Below are 16302 nucleotides of genomic sequence, written 5' to 3' on the forward strand. Positions count from 1 at the left end.
GCTGCTCCATTGCATTAGCTCTGTTTGCATGACAATGGATAGATTAAGAGTAACAATTCCTTGTATGCTCTGGTGTAGAGCTTGCTTTTAGCAAATAACTGATGTCATTTTTTGTCATTTGTCTGAAGTTATTCAAAATAGAATGTGCAAGGGAAGGATTTTACTGACCGGAAATTACCCAACAATCAACAGCAGTTTGTGATAGAGTAACATAGGAAAGAACACAGGAATGATAAATATATACTCTCAGTGAGTGAAGTGGTACAATGACTGCACTGGACTAGAGTTGCATGCTGTTTGACCTTCATTTTCCAGATAGGATGACATAGTTTACCTAAAAGTGTTCTAAAAGAACAGAGGAATGAGCTTTCAAGATCAAGATTTTGCCTAAAAGTGTTCTAGGCTTGTCTGCTCTCAATATACTGTGACAGATAAACTCAGGGAGGATAATTGCTTTATGGACTTGGATATCAGGTTGCTCTTAGCAGTGCAAGATGTTACAATGACTCATTAATCAATTGGGCATTGGTTAAAACTTAAAACTTGTAAAGGGAATGGTTACATAATTCACACCTTGGACTTATATTTAATCACAATATCAGATGGTGTATTATTGGTTTGTCTGTAAGGATCCATTTTGGTGTCATTCTTGGCTTGTTGGGTGAATTTTATGGTGAACGCAATTGAAAGGTCTCTTGTAAAGGGATCGGATCATCCATCATACTCAAACCCTATTGAACTATATATATCTTCCACCTTAAAACTAATAGGAGATACTACTAGGAAAGATCCATCAGCAGTCTTGGCAGCTTGGAGTTAATGATCAATTATTATCCCTTCTTCCATTAATCCATTTCCCTTTTCCCCATCTTAGTACTAGTTCAGCCTGAACCATCTCATTAGTTCCTATCCACAGCCTTTCTTCTTTTCTTTGTGCACTTCAATAAATCCATTAATGAGGTGCATAACTGGAAAGATCTAATTATTGCGAGTCCAATCCTTTCCTTATTACCTTTTTTTTTCTCTCTCTTTATTTTAAAAAAATGAAAAATAAAAAAGTTCAGCGCCATCAATCCTATAACAAGCATGCTTGAGAACGAAAAAGATCCACTTAAATAGAGATAGAATACAATTTAAGAAAGGAAAAGTCAAACATAGTAGTACTAGTCTTTAAAGGAACTATAATCCAGGTATCTCCCCCAACAGGTAACAACAGCTTGGTCTCTGTTTGCCCTGTTTTACATGTACTTGTCCAATGCATATAAAACAATAGTACTTACTATATAACAGAAAATGAAAAGACAAAGTGGAAAACAGAATTCTAACTTCTCAGAGGCAGAAAAACAATCGGCAATAGTCCCGTTAAGCCCTGTTTCAGATATATCTCTATGTTAACAAACATTATAGAACCAAAATAAAGTGAAAAAATCTAGAAAGAAAGAGAAAATTCACCAATCACGCAGAGAACGATTGGCAAGGATTATTATGGTGAACCCAATGAAGAAGATGGCGACGGACATCTGCTTGAGCGGGAGGTCATCCAGATGGCCAAGAAAAGCGCAACAGCACAGAAGAAAATTGCAACATGCTCCATGACAAGAGATGCTTTGTGGTAATGGCGATGCATGTAAACAGATACCAACAAAGCTAAGAAGGCCAGCTCAAAAGCCATGCAGAACCAGGGAAAGGTTGAAGCTACAGGGAGAGTTGCACGAGTTTGGAGAGCTTGCAAGATGACGCCAATGGCCGCGAAAGAAACTCCAATAACCAGCAACGCCCACTGCATGTTCATCACGTTGTCAATCTGGGCTCGATCATGATGACTTTGATCGGGTTGCTGCTGCTCCACCATACGCGCGGGCTGCAGCTCCTCTGTTTCAGATACTGCACCACTAGGCTCAACTTGGGCAGTAGGCAACTCTGGTGGGATTGGCCTTACCGTCCTCCATAGAGGGAGCTGCTTGGCCAGGTCGATCACGGTATTGATTGCAAGCCTGAATTTTCCCCCACCACATTCCTTATCGGAACAATTAATGTGTGCTTCAAGGGAATTTTTTTCGGTGGCAAAGGGGAATGTGTTTCTGCAAAGCTGAACGAAATGCCTAGGAAGTGTCTTGATAATATGGCATTAGAAGGACTAATGTTTTTGGGCCTTAGCCTTAGGACTCATAAAATGATCTTCCTCCATCCTATGTCAGCTACCAAATTGATGTAATTGTGTCCTGTTCTATATTTGATTGGACATAATTGCAATTCCAATTCTAACGGAGACACTTAACAGAGATTGGATTGAATTTTTTTTTTTTTTTGGCAAAGAAAGGAAAGCAAAGGACAACGAATAGTTACATCTTTTATTGTAGGGTAATTTTTGATGGATAATAGGCTTACTGTGATAAACAGAAATCATGTTGCCATCACTCAGCCCATTCCTGAATGCAAATGTATGACCATTTTTTACTTTGTAACATGAAACATTTTTTCCGACGTTGATTCGTCCTTTAATGGAGGTAACATTTATTCGTTGTAATTAATCCATAAGAATAGGAAACAAAAGAAACACTATGGACCTCCCCTTGCTTATTAGAATGAATATGGACAATAATTCGCTGAATTTACTAAACATTCATCAACAGCCCAAAATATAACCGAAGCCCAAATACAGCGGCATATTCTTTTCCCCCCTGGATTTGCTTAAAAAAGGCCCGAACGATACTGTATTTTGTAACCAGACAAACTCTAAATTGATGCACAAACCAAAAGTTCGAGAGAAACCGACAAATACCTTAAGTTGCATGTGGCTATTGTGTATCTCAGCAGCTACTCTGTCCATATTTGACGTTAAACCTAATGGGATGAGCACGCCAAAACACAACGGATCCTCTGTATCACACACTGTCTCACATCCTATCCCACTTCTTCTAATCTTGCCAAGTATCTCTTTATAAACCAAATCCTAAAGCAACCCAACTCGGACCATATTTAATTAGTTAACCGATTAATCGGGCAGAAAAACTTAATCTCTATAACCGGTTATCAATTAAAATAAAAACCCAATCACAAAATTAGAGATTAAACCAGGGAAAAAAATCATCGGAAACCCTGAGTCGTCATCTCCATAATTTCCTTCGAATCAAAAGAATCAGATATCACTCCTTCTCAAAAGCATCTTTCGGGTGAAACTCATAATCTCATCAGCGTGTTTCGGGAAGGGCAATTGAATGACGCTCACCACCTGTTCATTGAGAAATCCAATTTTATGATGATTCTCTGCTTCTTCATTGAATAATAATTACCCATATTTTATCCAGTAAATCGTTAAGAAAATAAAAAGGATCCATGAAATTAAGAACTATCTTGGATGCAGCAGGCCAGAGATTAACACTTTCAGCATCTGGGAAATACCAATGCATAAGAAAATCGCCACTCCAAAACCTTTTCTGCTAAACGAAAGCTCGTCTTCAACTGAACATTGGGAGTAGGTGAATTTTCCTTCAAATAGTTACTCTTTTCCTCAGTGGGCAACTCAAAGAATTTATGCAAAGGGATTGATGGGTTCATCTTGTTTTAGTCGTTAAGTTTCGGGATTTCTTTTTTTAAATCTCTGTTGATTGAAGATCTATTTGCTTAAGATGTTTTTTGTTCAAAAATTTTTGTGCTTTTGTGTTTGTATTGTACCTGTTGATGCGTCCTGTTGCTTCTTATATGTCAAATAAAAGATGAGTCATTTGTGGTGGCTTTTCGGTTGAAGATGGGTTGTTTTGGTGCATGTGTCTCTTCGTATGTTTCTATAATGAAGGGCTGTCATACATTATGATGGGTCCGACTTTTTGCTTTTCTTATTTCAGCTTTTTGCTCTTAGTGGAATGTTTAAGGGGTGTGTCTATGTTTCATTGTTTGAAGAGTTAGGAGATTCAAAAATAGTTGCTTGTCAACCTTGCGTCAAGGAACCGCTGAATTCTTCTTGATAAAATGGTTGCTTGTTTTTTCTTCATGTTGCTTATTGCATGTTGAAGAACTCAAGCACTTCGATTACAGCCAATTTCTGCAGTTGTTTTTGTCTGTTTCTGTTTATAAGAAACAGAACCACTCCAATGCCCCTGTTCAATGATAAATTAGTTCTGCCGCCAATAAACCACAAAAAAACAGGGATAAGTATGTTACCCCGACTGCCTTTAACTGCAGTAGTTTCTTGCCATGCACAAAAGCTGTAATCTATAAGGCAGTGCGTACTAAAATGAAGAGAGTACCCAAAAAAAATTCCAAAGCACTAGGGGTGAATTCTTATTTTGTGATGGAAAAAAAAAAGATTTCTACAACGAGGGCGGTTTTTGGAGTTGTTTCTACAAATGAGGGTCTTCGCATTTTCAGAATGCGAGCTCAACGAGCTCGGCCGCCAAGACCCCATTTCGAAAAAAAAAAACACAAAAGTGAGTGGGAGAAGCAGAACAAAAAGAAAGAGTTGGTTGAATAGCTGTCGAACAGCAAAACAAAGAATTCGGAATTGTTGAATAGCAAAACAATGAAAACAGAGCTGGTTTCTGCACATCCAAGCATCGAAAGACCGGAGCAGACCGGAGCATCCAAACACTGGTTTCGCGTTTGCCGCTTCCCAAAATTTGCCAGCATTGCCGTCCCATTGCTACTGTCAAACAGCATAAAGGTTAGGCTTTTGCACTTGCAATGCCTCACGTATAGCATTTTAAGTTTAATGAATAGTTGAATACTTTCATCGAAGGGCAGGTTCAGATTTGTTGTGAAATTTGGGTGTAAATGTGATGTGGGTTGTGCTTGTTTTTGCAATTTTTGTGGTGGATTTGAGGAAATACGTTATATTTTTCGAATTCGGGCAATTTTTTCGTTCTTATTCTGTTGCAGTCTATTTACAGTTTCTGCAATTAGTGCAGAAAAAGCATGATCCGAGCTCGGATACGACTAAAGGCAGAAGGATCCGACCTCGGATCCTTATGATACGAGGTCGGATCCATAGTGTTAACTCAGATCCGAGGGCTCGTCTGATCATCCGTTGAGAAGGATCCGAACCCTGTTGGATCCGAGGGATGCCATAAATAATCCGTGCTCGGATCCTCGCATTTCATAATAATAAATGCGAGGTGTGGTTTTATTTTTTGTTAAAATTTTTTGTGGATTTCATCGTGCGAAAATTTGAGCTACGTGAGTTCGCATTTGCTGAATGCGAAGACCCTTTGGATGTAATCCCATGCTCAAAATGCCCCATTTGTAGAATTTTTTAAAATTCATCAGATTTTTTTTTAAAAATCTATTTATCGACCCTATTACTTTTGGTCGAAACACTATGTACATTGGATATTGTATGTTTTGCAATTGGAGTTTTGAGACTTTATTGACATTATGTAGTTTATAGATTGGAGCTTTTGAATTTCATGGATATTTGGATTGTTTGACAGGGAGTTTGAGGCCATTTATAGGGGAGACAATGTCGAAATTTTTGTAGATCTTTCTTTGTGAGGGTAACTCACTATTAGGTTATTTATTTTATATTACAACTACCGTTTCTTATGCATAAGGCCTAATTCGGATTTGATACAAGCCATTAGCTAATTTATGTTATATTACAACTATTGGATGTTTGCCGACAAGTTGAAATAGTATAGTTTGTTAAATTTTGTATTTATAGAAAAGGGCGTTCGAATATGAAAAACGGATTTATTTTAAGGCTAATTGATGGATTGAAAGTCAATGACCAACCTTGAAAGTCAATTGACGGATTTATTTTTCTTTGTTGGCAAAATCTATAATGCTACAAAAGTGGCAAAATCTGCTACAAGGAAAAATAACATTAATTTTGTAAGATTCATAGCTAGAATATCACATCATTGTGAATGTGGATCTTTTTATGAGGTGTGAATGTGGAGCCCAAATATATATAACTTCTAAATACATTTCTTACGCCTGTACTTTGAAAATTATAGGGTCTCTTGACAATATGTAGTGTGGCAAATGTGATTACTACTTAATCGGTTCCCTTTTCGGATTGGTTGGCAGGGAGTTTTAGTCTAATTTTAGGGGAGACTCTGTCCAAATTTTCTAAAAATTGCGTTCGGAGTTTTAGGCTATTGCTATCGTTATTTATAGCATATTTCATACCTGTTTTCAATTTTTTCATAAACATATGGATCGAAATTAGTCTATATAATAGTTCCAATTTCGACCTATAGTCCATCCTCTCTTTCATTTGTTTGGACCCTTGGACTACTAATTCTAATATATTGTCCCCAAAATAGGGATTCATTTTACAAACATGTCTGTAGAAAGACCTCTGCGGGTAAACCTATACTGGGGAGGACAAATACATTACGAGGGTGACTTTGTTTGTTATATGCCTCGTACTTCCAACCGGACATTCACTTTGAGGCATAGAATTGGATACGGGGAGTTGGTTGACAGGATTTACCACTATATTGGGGTCGATAAAGGGATGTTCAAGCTGAAATTGTTTCTTCGTCAACCGTTGGAGAGTTCCAAATATACTGTTTCCGCAGTGGTGGATGATGAAACTCTTGATGTAATGTACGATCTTTGGATCGAAAGAGTTTCATACATGGCGGAGATTTATATCGAGAAGGAAGAAATCGTCCAAATGCCTGTAGTTAATAGCGTATTCACTGGACCAATAGGTAATGTTGGTCCAATGATGTCGCTTGTACATGCATTCATGGATCCAACAAAGTTTAACTTCGGTTCTAGTTCAGTCGTTCCAAAGACTTCATCGGCATGTCGCTATATGCATGATGATCGATCTATGGATTCATTAGAACCAAGGCTCACATCAGGGTCCATGGGTGCCCAGGAATATTTTCATGGTTTAGATTCGATTCCAAGTTTTGGAGATCCAGGTCCATCATGCCATATTTCTCCAATTGGGATCGAGTCTAACCCTGGGCAAGGTTGTCGCAATTCAGCTGAAGATGATGTATATGCTAGTATACATGATAGGCTCATTGGCTCTCTTGAAGATGATCTGGAAGAAGATGACCCGGAAGTTGATGCGGAAGAGGTTGAAGAGTCGGAGTCGCAAGATGTGTCTGGTAGTGACTCGGATGATGAGCATGAAGGTGGGGGTTTAAGAGTAAACCTCGATATGTTCCACTTGGACAGACGCAATAGCACAGCTGGCAGCTCTGTATATGTGCCAAGAGGAATTGCATTTTTCTCCGATCTTGGGAACATAGATGATGATGATATGGAAGAGGAGGATGGATTGGAGCGTATTGTGACATTCAGTGAGGAGAATAATAATATACGTCTTCATATGAGATTTGAGAGTAAGCAGCAGCTCAGCCGAGCAGTTAGGATGTGGTCCATCAATCACAATAGGGAGTTCAGAGTTATTGAGAGTAAGAGTAACACGTGGTTTGCTAAATGCAAGTCATCAATTGAAAGAACTCCTTCCACTTCAACCGCGCCATCGTATCCACCATGCGACTGGTGTGTTAGAGCCGTAAAGAAAAAGACTCATGGAATGTGACAAATTACAAAGTGGGTCAATGACCATAACTGCTTGGGCGACATGATTAGAAATAACAATACAAGCCTTACGGCTTCCGTTATTTCAAGGCACATCCTCCGTAGCATTGAAGATGACCCTGGATTAAAGGTCAAGAACATACTAAGTTCCGTTAAAGAAAACTTGAAGGTTGATGTGTCTTACAAAAAAGCCTGGTATGCCAGACGTAAAGCAATTGGGCTTGTGTTTGGATCTTGGGAAGCGAATTTTGCCGAACTACCACAGTATCTCGATGCCCTGGTGCAATCCAATCCAGGCACCGTAGTGGAGTGGTCACATCATTCGGATAGTTCGGATCGAGTTAAGACCTTTAAGTATGTATTTTGGGCATTTGGACCGGCTATTGAAGCATTCCACATGTGCAGGCCGGTTATATGCGTTGATGGCACTCATTTGCGTGGCGAATACAAGGGCAAACTCCTTGTTGCAGTCACGCAAGATGCGAACAACCAGATTCTGCCAATTGCTTATGCCATAGTTGATGAGGAGACGATTTCCAGTTGGTCGTGGTTTATGGAACAATTAAGATATAATGTGGCACTTGATCGACATCCTATCTGTGTCATTTCCGATCGCCACAATGGTATCATCTATACCATGACACACTTTGACTATTGGGCGGAACCTCTAGCCTACCATAGATTTTGCCTGCGACATGTTAGGAGCAATTTGATGACACACTTCAAAGGTTTACACTTCGCAAGTTGTGTTGGGCAATGGGAAGGACAAGACAATTACGCAAGTGGCGGATGTTCAGAAGAGAACTACGGAGCATGTTCCCAGATGCTTGGAATTATCTGTCAGCCATTAGTCCAAAAAAGTGGTGCCTAACACACGACGATGGCCGTCGTTGGGGTATTCTAACTACCAACATATCCGAAAGCTATAATAATGTCTTGCGCGGGGCACGGCATTTGCCAATTCGTGCATGCATTGACATGACATTTCATCGGACAGTTGCGTTATTTAAGACGAGAAGGGAAGATGCTTCACATTGTCGCAATCCTTTTCCCCCAAAGATATGGCGGCAATTTAATAATGCTGAGCGGAAGGCAGGCGCCCACAGAGTCATTGAGTTCGATGGCCCATCGGGCGTATATAAGGTTATCACAGGGCGGCGTGTCGATGGTAAAGGAGGCAATACGCAAACCATCAGATTTTTTGATAAGACATGCTCTTGTGAAAAGTGGCAGATATACAGGTTTCCTTGTTCACACGCTTTGGCGGTGTGCAGGAATAGAGGTGACAATCCGGGATTGCTTGTGGACCAGCAGTTTACCAAAACAAGGTGGGCGGTCCAGTATTCAGGCATGTTTAACCCATTGCCGCATCAAGATACTTGGCTCCATCCTGGGTGGGAGTTGCAGGCAGACAAGAGCAAATTTATTACACGTCGGGCAGGACGGGTTCGAGCTAGCAGAATTCGGAATGAGATGGATGAAAGGGATCCAGACGAACCAAGAAGATGTCGAAATTGTCATCAGACGGGTCACAATAGGAGAAATTGTCCGAATTATAGGCCTTGATTTGATCGACTCCCTAGATATTTTTGTTTCATGTTAGTTCAATTTTTTTGATTATAGGATTTATAGCCTAGTTCATTTGTGTTCGATTCTGGATTTATTTTAAATAACTACATTAGTGACTTGAATTTATCATTTGTCAAATGCGCTACTCGTTATGTACTTTGATAAGTATTGAATTTCCAGTTTACACCTGCAGCCCCAAAGGGACATTTTTGAGGAGCTATTGGCAGGGAGTTATGGCCGCTTTATAGGGGAGACTTTGCCAAATTTTTTGTCAAACCACGTTTTAAAATATGACTACAAATACATTGCTGCAGTATATGAATACATAGAGGGATAACAAATGTTTGTAAAAAAAATTAACTGATAGAAATGGAGTTCTCACTCGATGTATCTTAGTTCTATGGTCAAATTTTGCTGAAAAATAAAACCCGTGGCCGCGATTTATAGGTCAAAATTGGATACTGCCCACTTTTAGGGTTTTACTTATGCATGACTCATGGTCTTTAATTGATGTAGATATTTGCTTGGGATTATGGCCGACACTCCTATCCCTGCAGGCCTACATCCAGGACCATACGTGCACGACATTATATCGGGGGGAACTGCACACCGGGCGCATTCAATTTTTCACGGACATATTGAGGGCAATCAGTTAGATGTCAGACGGTGTGACAGAGGATTTTGGGAGCATACGCCTATTCCTGATCGGGTTTTGCGTTATATTGCCTTGGCTGGATTTGAGGGGGTGCTTGACAGTGGATATCAGATGGTTGATCATTCTTTGATCACATCTTTAGTCGAGAGATGGCGGCCCGAGACGCATACATTCCATTTACCGGTTGGAGAGGCTACCGTGACATTACAGGATGTAGAGGTGTTGTGGGGATTGAACATCGATGGTCCACCGGTTATAGGGGTAGACACATACCGCAGCATTCAGGAGTGGAGAGCCATTTGTGAGGAGCTCCTTGGATTTTCTCCTGCAGTTGGATACTTTGATGGACAGAGGCTAAAGTTGGGATGTTTAGCAAGAGTCTTGGATACAGAGTTGCCACCCGATGCTTCAGATGCGGAATGTAGGCAGCGTGCGCGCATCTACCTCTTACTGATATTAGGTGGACACTTATTGTCCGATAAGTCCGGCAACAAAGTCCTTTTGTTGTATCTTCCATTACTGCGGGACTTGGAAACTGTTGGGCAATATAGTTGGGGTAGTGCGTGTTTGGCGACTCTCTATCGGTCACTTTGTGATGCCACGCATCCTGCCAAGTCGGCTATTGCCGGTCCATTAGTTTTGCTACAGGTACATTGCACATAGGGACATTTATCTTCGATTTTTTGCATTTTTTCATTTTGCAATTTTAACATTGATTCTAATTTTCTAACAGCTCTGGATTTGGGAACATATACCAACCATGCATCCGGACCGAATCGCGCCGTTGGAGCATTACCCTGGTCCATATGGAGCTAGGTGCGTCGTTTCGCCCTTATTTCGGTTGTTTCCGTGACATTTGATATCGAACCAAGATATAATTTGTTCTAAACAGGTTCCTACTTTTTATATTTTTAGGTGGAATAATGATTTGGACGTACACAGAGTTGTTAGGCATGTTGTGCCCGCATTCCGAGATCAGTTGACAGGCCTGCGGGCTGAAAAGGTATTGACTAGCATATGATGTGCATGTAATGGTCAAAAGCTCGGATCGGTTCCCTTTATTATTTCTTAATACAAAAAATGAAACAATTTTCATGTTATATTTTTTTGCAGTTCATATGGCAGCCATATTCGGCGGACGTTCTCGCTTCTCTTCCTGCGTATTGTACTGCAGGTCAGGACATTTGGAGATCCGTAACGTATCTTATTTGTTGGGATGTAGTTGAGCCGCACCTCCCTCATCGGGTTATGCGGCAGTTTGGGTTTCATCAGTCCCTGCCTGATATGAGGTTGACGGATAATCAGGCAGCTCTACATTTTCTAGATCGTCGTGGTAGGGCGAATCAAGACTGGAGCACCACGCATAGACAATATATTGATATTTGGACTGATCGACGTGTGCATGTACAAGATGGCACAGTAATTGAAGATACTACATATCCATCCGATGAGTATGTTCAGTGGTATCGGGAGCGCACGGTGATTTATATTTCAAACCCGAGTCGATTTCCCGCTTTCCCTGAGGGCTTCCGGGGTGATAGCGCTAGGGCACAATATCTTGTATAGTTTATTTCCAACCCACTTTTAATAATTACAAATAGTTTGCTGACCTTTTAAACTATTTTTCACTACTGTATGTCCTTCTAATTCGGTCCATTGGTTTTGCAGAGCGATGCCATGTCTCGCATGTATTTCATGGCACAGGACTCTCTTGGCGTTAGTGATGAACAACACAGCGGATATTTTCAAGAGTTGAGGGACTTTGCATCCACATCTTTGCATCATGTAGGAGAGTCCCGCCGACTTGCATTTCGTCCTCCACACGTACCACATGAGATTCCACTATACCCTGATCCATGTCGTGTTCAGCGAGCTCCTAGAAATACCCACGGAAGTCAGCATGGCGGTGGGCGACGTCGTAGACTCCGATCACCAGAGCCCGCCATGCAAACTGGATTCCATGGAGGTTCGATGGCAACTGAAGACCAAGCTGGCGCATCTGCTTTTGTCACACCTCAGACCGAAGTCATGCATGACGGAGGTGTATCGATTGGCCATTATCACAGGTCCCCTGTGACGTACACAGAGTTTACGCCCGATAGGGACTCACATCGCGATGTTTCTGAGCAATGTGAAGGAGGTGAAGGCACAAGCACTGAAATTCAAGATACTACACTGTTGACACATATTACTCAAGTCCATACAGTAGTGCCAAACCAACCACGTCGAAGCCAAAGAATACCCAAACCAACAACATGTGGTACTCATGGGAAACTTGGGCAGCATTGATTGCACGCTACTCGTATTGTTATTGTATAACTAACCTAACTTATGGATTACATACTTTTGTTTGTGACATTTTGTATATATTCTAAAATTTCAGCAATATGAGTGGAACAACGCGATCGCGCGTATCTTAGTTCTCACTTTATATGAGTACTCTTTTAAACACTACAAAAAAAACGTAGGTTATATGAGTATTCTTATGCATTATACAGCTCTACACCTCTATTTTATACACGGTAAATTAGTTACATGTCGGAACTTCCATCTTGAAGGTGCAATTGAAGAACACGTGGTTTAAGGGAGTTTTTATTACCAAATTGTGTTTTAAGTGCTTAAAATTCCCATGCATATACATGCATTGTGCATTTCAAGTGAGTGTTGGTGATATCATGGTTATAAAAGCTCAAGTTTAGTCATTTGATATGTATTTAAGGCCAAAAAATGCCATTTTAGTGTAAAAGTGAAAAAATGACCAAAGAACCTCACCCCTCGATTTCTAATGTAAATGTGTTTGTTGTGTTTTGAGAGGTTGGATATAGTGTTTATGGTATATTACATGTGCGTACGAGGTTAGAATTGATAAAATGTTTGTCCAATGTATGAATTGGAATTGGCCGAAAAAGGGGAAAAAAGTTTGAAAAATTACAGTTTCTGCAATTGTTGCAGAGAAACACGGATCCGAGCTCGGATCCTAGGAACCCCAGAAAGATCCGACCGCGGATCTATATATCCGAGCCCGGATCCATTTCAAACCAGATACATCCGAGGCCTCGCCTGTGTTTCTGTTGAGACTGATCCGAGGCCTTCATGAACCGATCCATGCTCGAATCGGTTCGCGGATATAGCAGAAACGAGGCTTCGTTTCTGCACTTTTCAAATTTTTTCTTCCCTCTTCTCACCGAAACCCCACCCCTTTCTTCCAATCTTCCATTTTAACCATCAAATCTCCAATCTTCCTTCATAAAAACCTCCCCAAACCTTTTCTGATCAGTAACCCCAATCTATTTTACCAAGAAACAACATCAAACAAGGGTTTTGATCTGCAAAACCTCAATTCGGGCCGCACCTGATTTCCTCAACTTGGGGGGTATTTTGGCGTGTTTCTGTGTAAACTTTTACATCTTTTTCATCCTCCATTATCAATCTACACATTTGAGGTAACAATTTGCGAATTTCTTTGACATTTTATAATTTCTTATTCGGGTTTTTTATAGTTTTTGGGAATATTATGATAAATGCATATTTGTTGGGATTTCTTGATAAAATTGTGCCACATTGTGCTTAAAGAGATATGTACAGCTATTTTCATGCTTATTTTTTGAGAGAACTGTGGCCTCGCATTTCATATTTTTAAGATTTTTTCTCAATTTTTGGCCATGAGCATTTTAGTGATTTAGACTTGTGAATGTTCGTTTTCATTGAATGAATGATTTTGTTCTTAGGAGTATAAGTTATTGTTGTACCAAGTGAAAATGATATGCCAACTAGATCACATTCCATTGGATAAGAGAGCGTGTTTATAATTTAGTTAAGTACGTTCAAACCTTTTGGCAAACTTACACCTCATTTGTATGCACTTTATTAAGAATGCTAAAGTCAATTGTTGTGTGATTCTTGGTTAAAATTATGATTATATTGGCATATACATTGTTGAAATGATGGTTAAGGTTCAAATGATTCATTTCTTTGAGGACGATTTTACTTGAAAATATGCAATTGAGCTTGAAATGCGTAAAATAGGTTCGGTGGTTGTGTTTTTTGTTGTACATGTTGGCAGGGAGTTTAGCCCTTTTACAAGGGGAAACTCTGCCGAAATTTTCTTAAATTCTTATTTAACATGTGTGAGCAAGTTTATACGTTTTGTAATGAACCTTCATCTTGTTTTGGTATAGGTATTATGGCTCGCACAAGGAGGGCTCACATTCGTACTCCTACTTCTTCCTTAAGTGAGGAACACACACCCTCTTTGCATGAGGAGTCACCTCAGGAAGAATCTTCCTCACCTGAGCCGCCACCGCATTCTCGCCGAAAGACCGCATCTACTAGCCGTGACGAGCCACCGCCAGACTACGATACCACACGATTCACATCGCTCGAAAACCAAGAGTGGTATGAAGCCGGACTAGACAAGGAGATCATCATTGAGAAACACTTGGCACCGGAGGTGGACGCGCACTATCACATTTCTACAGCATTCAAGAGACTTGGATGGGAGAACATCCTTCGGTTGCCCAAGCACTACTACCCCAATCTGGTCCGGGAGTTCTATGCTAATGTAGAAAACAAGCAGAGCCACAGTGGCAACCTCATTGTCTCATGGGTTAGAGGCACGAGAGTGGCTCTCAATCGAGATGCACTGAGACGCTTCGTCCAACTCAAAGACGAAGGCGACGACGTCAAATTGACCAAGGAGTTCAAAGCTAAAGATCCTTGGGAAGTGGGAGAGGCTGTGGGACGTCTAAAGGGGCAGTACCGTGAGCGAGGAAGTTCGAAAAAACTCACGGTATATGCCGACTCCTTCCATCATCGGTTCCACCTGATCTTCTATCTTTTTGCCTTTAATGTGGTGCCGAAAAAGAGTGGCAAACGGGAGATCCGAAATAGCGATCTCTATTTTCTGGATAAGATGACACATGGAGTGGGTAGGCAGTTGACCGGAATTCCTCTACCCAGCATTATCATCAGTTATATGCGGACCACAACTCGCATGAGGGCCGGCGACACTTGTTTCGGATTTCCTCGACTGCTATCACTTGTTTTTGAGAAGCTCAAGGTTCCTCTTGGAACCGAGAGAGCGGTGGTAACTAGGTCGGCCGAGGAGGTGAATGCTACGATACTCAAATCCTTGGGTATTTCTACGGATTTTGGAGCAGCTTTGGTCCGGGACACAGGAGAAGCATCGACTTCCACTCAGCCTCCGCCTCACACTGAAGCACAAGCGGAAACTCAAGGGACGGAGGCACAACGGACTCTTCCTCCTCCTATTCCGCGACCACCTCCTCAACCGCACTCCAAGTGGCAAGAGCTCCTAAATGCCATTTGTTGTATGGAGACGCGAGTTGTCGAGCGCATTGACCAGACGGAGCGGATGATGACCGAGCGACTCGACCGACATGATCGCCGTCTTCGTGCGATTGAGGATCATTTTCATATCCACCGGTCCCCTACCCCTACTCGTACACCTCATCAGGAGGAGGGCCATGTTGGTACCTCACAGGGTCCTCATGGAGCCGAGGAGGCAGTAGACCCTCGTTCCCAGCAGCCATGATGCTGTTTAGCGGATTGGATCTTTTATTTCTTTATTTTTCTTTTCTTTTGTTAAGACAAACTTTGTAGATTTTATTTTCCTTTTAGTTGAATCATCTTGTGCTACCTATGCTGTTTGGTACCCTTGTTGTCTTATTTTGGACAGAAAATGGATGATTGTGATGATTAAGGGCTTCAAATTGCATCACCACCTATTTGAGTGGCTCTCATTGTATTTTTAAATGCATAAATTTAGTTGTCTATGGCTTCAAATTGTTGGTTTTGTATTTGGAAATATTGTCATAATTTTCTTGAATTTGAGGTTGTTGACAGGGAGTTTTGTCCATTTTATAGGGGAAATTCTGTCAAAAAGTGTATAAAATATTGTCAAAACTTTCAAGTTAATGGCCAAAATGTTCAATTTAGCCCATTTTTTTGAATTGCTTAAATGAGTGGATAAATGCATTATTTTTGTGAGATTGTGAGGGACATTCCATATGAAGTTCATGCAATTAGGCTGAAATCAATGTCAAAAAACTACCAGAGGATAAAGTGCACAAGAAATTAGGAGCAAAAATGAAGGAAAAACAAAAGAAGCGAAAAAAATGGAAATTTAATAGAACAGATCCGAGCTCGGATCCGTCAGAGCTATGCCAGACCCGATCCCTCGTCTGTACTTCTGTTGGACTGTATCCGAGGACAGGAGATCCGACCTCGGATCCATCAAGGGAAGTCCTCGGATCCTAATCATCCGAGCTCGGATTTATATTCAACCTTCCGATCCGAGCCTCGGATCTGTCTCTCTCTACAGCAAGTATATGTTTTAGGGTTTACAAGGATTTGGGTTATCAGATTTACGATTTAGTGTTTTACGGCTTTAGCACTTAGGGTTTTAGGGTTTTTGCTGCAGTCTAACTTTGTCTTCATTATCGTTTTATATTTTTAATCAAAATAGTAATCCAGCCCAAATAATTGTAAGTTAGGTAAAACACGCAAGATTTAATCGCTAGATCTTTGCTTTAATTTTTTCCTTTTCCTTT

General features: G+C 40.7%; 1 protein-coding gene across 1 annotated transcript; it reads left to right on the forward strand.

Moving 5' to 3' along the window:
• Window positions 1–7549: 7549 nt before the first annotated feature.
• Window positions 7550–8377, forward strand: LOC113777903. Its single transcript, XM_027323134.1, has one exon. The coding sequence runs from the start codon at window positions 7550–7552 to the stop codon at window positions 8375–8377; it is 828 nt and encodes a 275-aa protein (XP_027178935.1).
• Window positions 8378–16302: the final 7925 nt, after the last annotated feature.

Source organism: Coffea eugenioides, chromosome 7 (assembly GCF_003713205.1).
Source record: "Coffea eugenioides isolate CCC68of chromosome 7, Ceug_1.0, whole genome shotgun sequence".
Classification (NCBI taxonomy): domain Eukaryota; kingdom Viridiplantae; phylum Streptophyta; class Magnoliopsida; order Gentianales; family Rubiaceae; genus Coffea; species Coffea eugenioides.

Excerpts from the sequence above, each read along its gene's own strand:
- LOC113777903 (XM_027323134.1), top strand. The coding sequence starts at position 7,550 with ATGATTAGAAATAACAATACAAGCCTTACGGCTTCCGTTATTTCAAGG.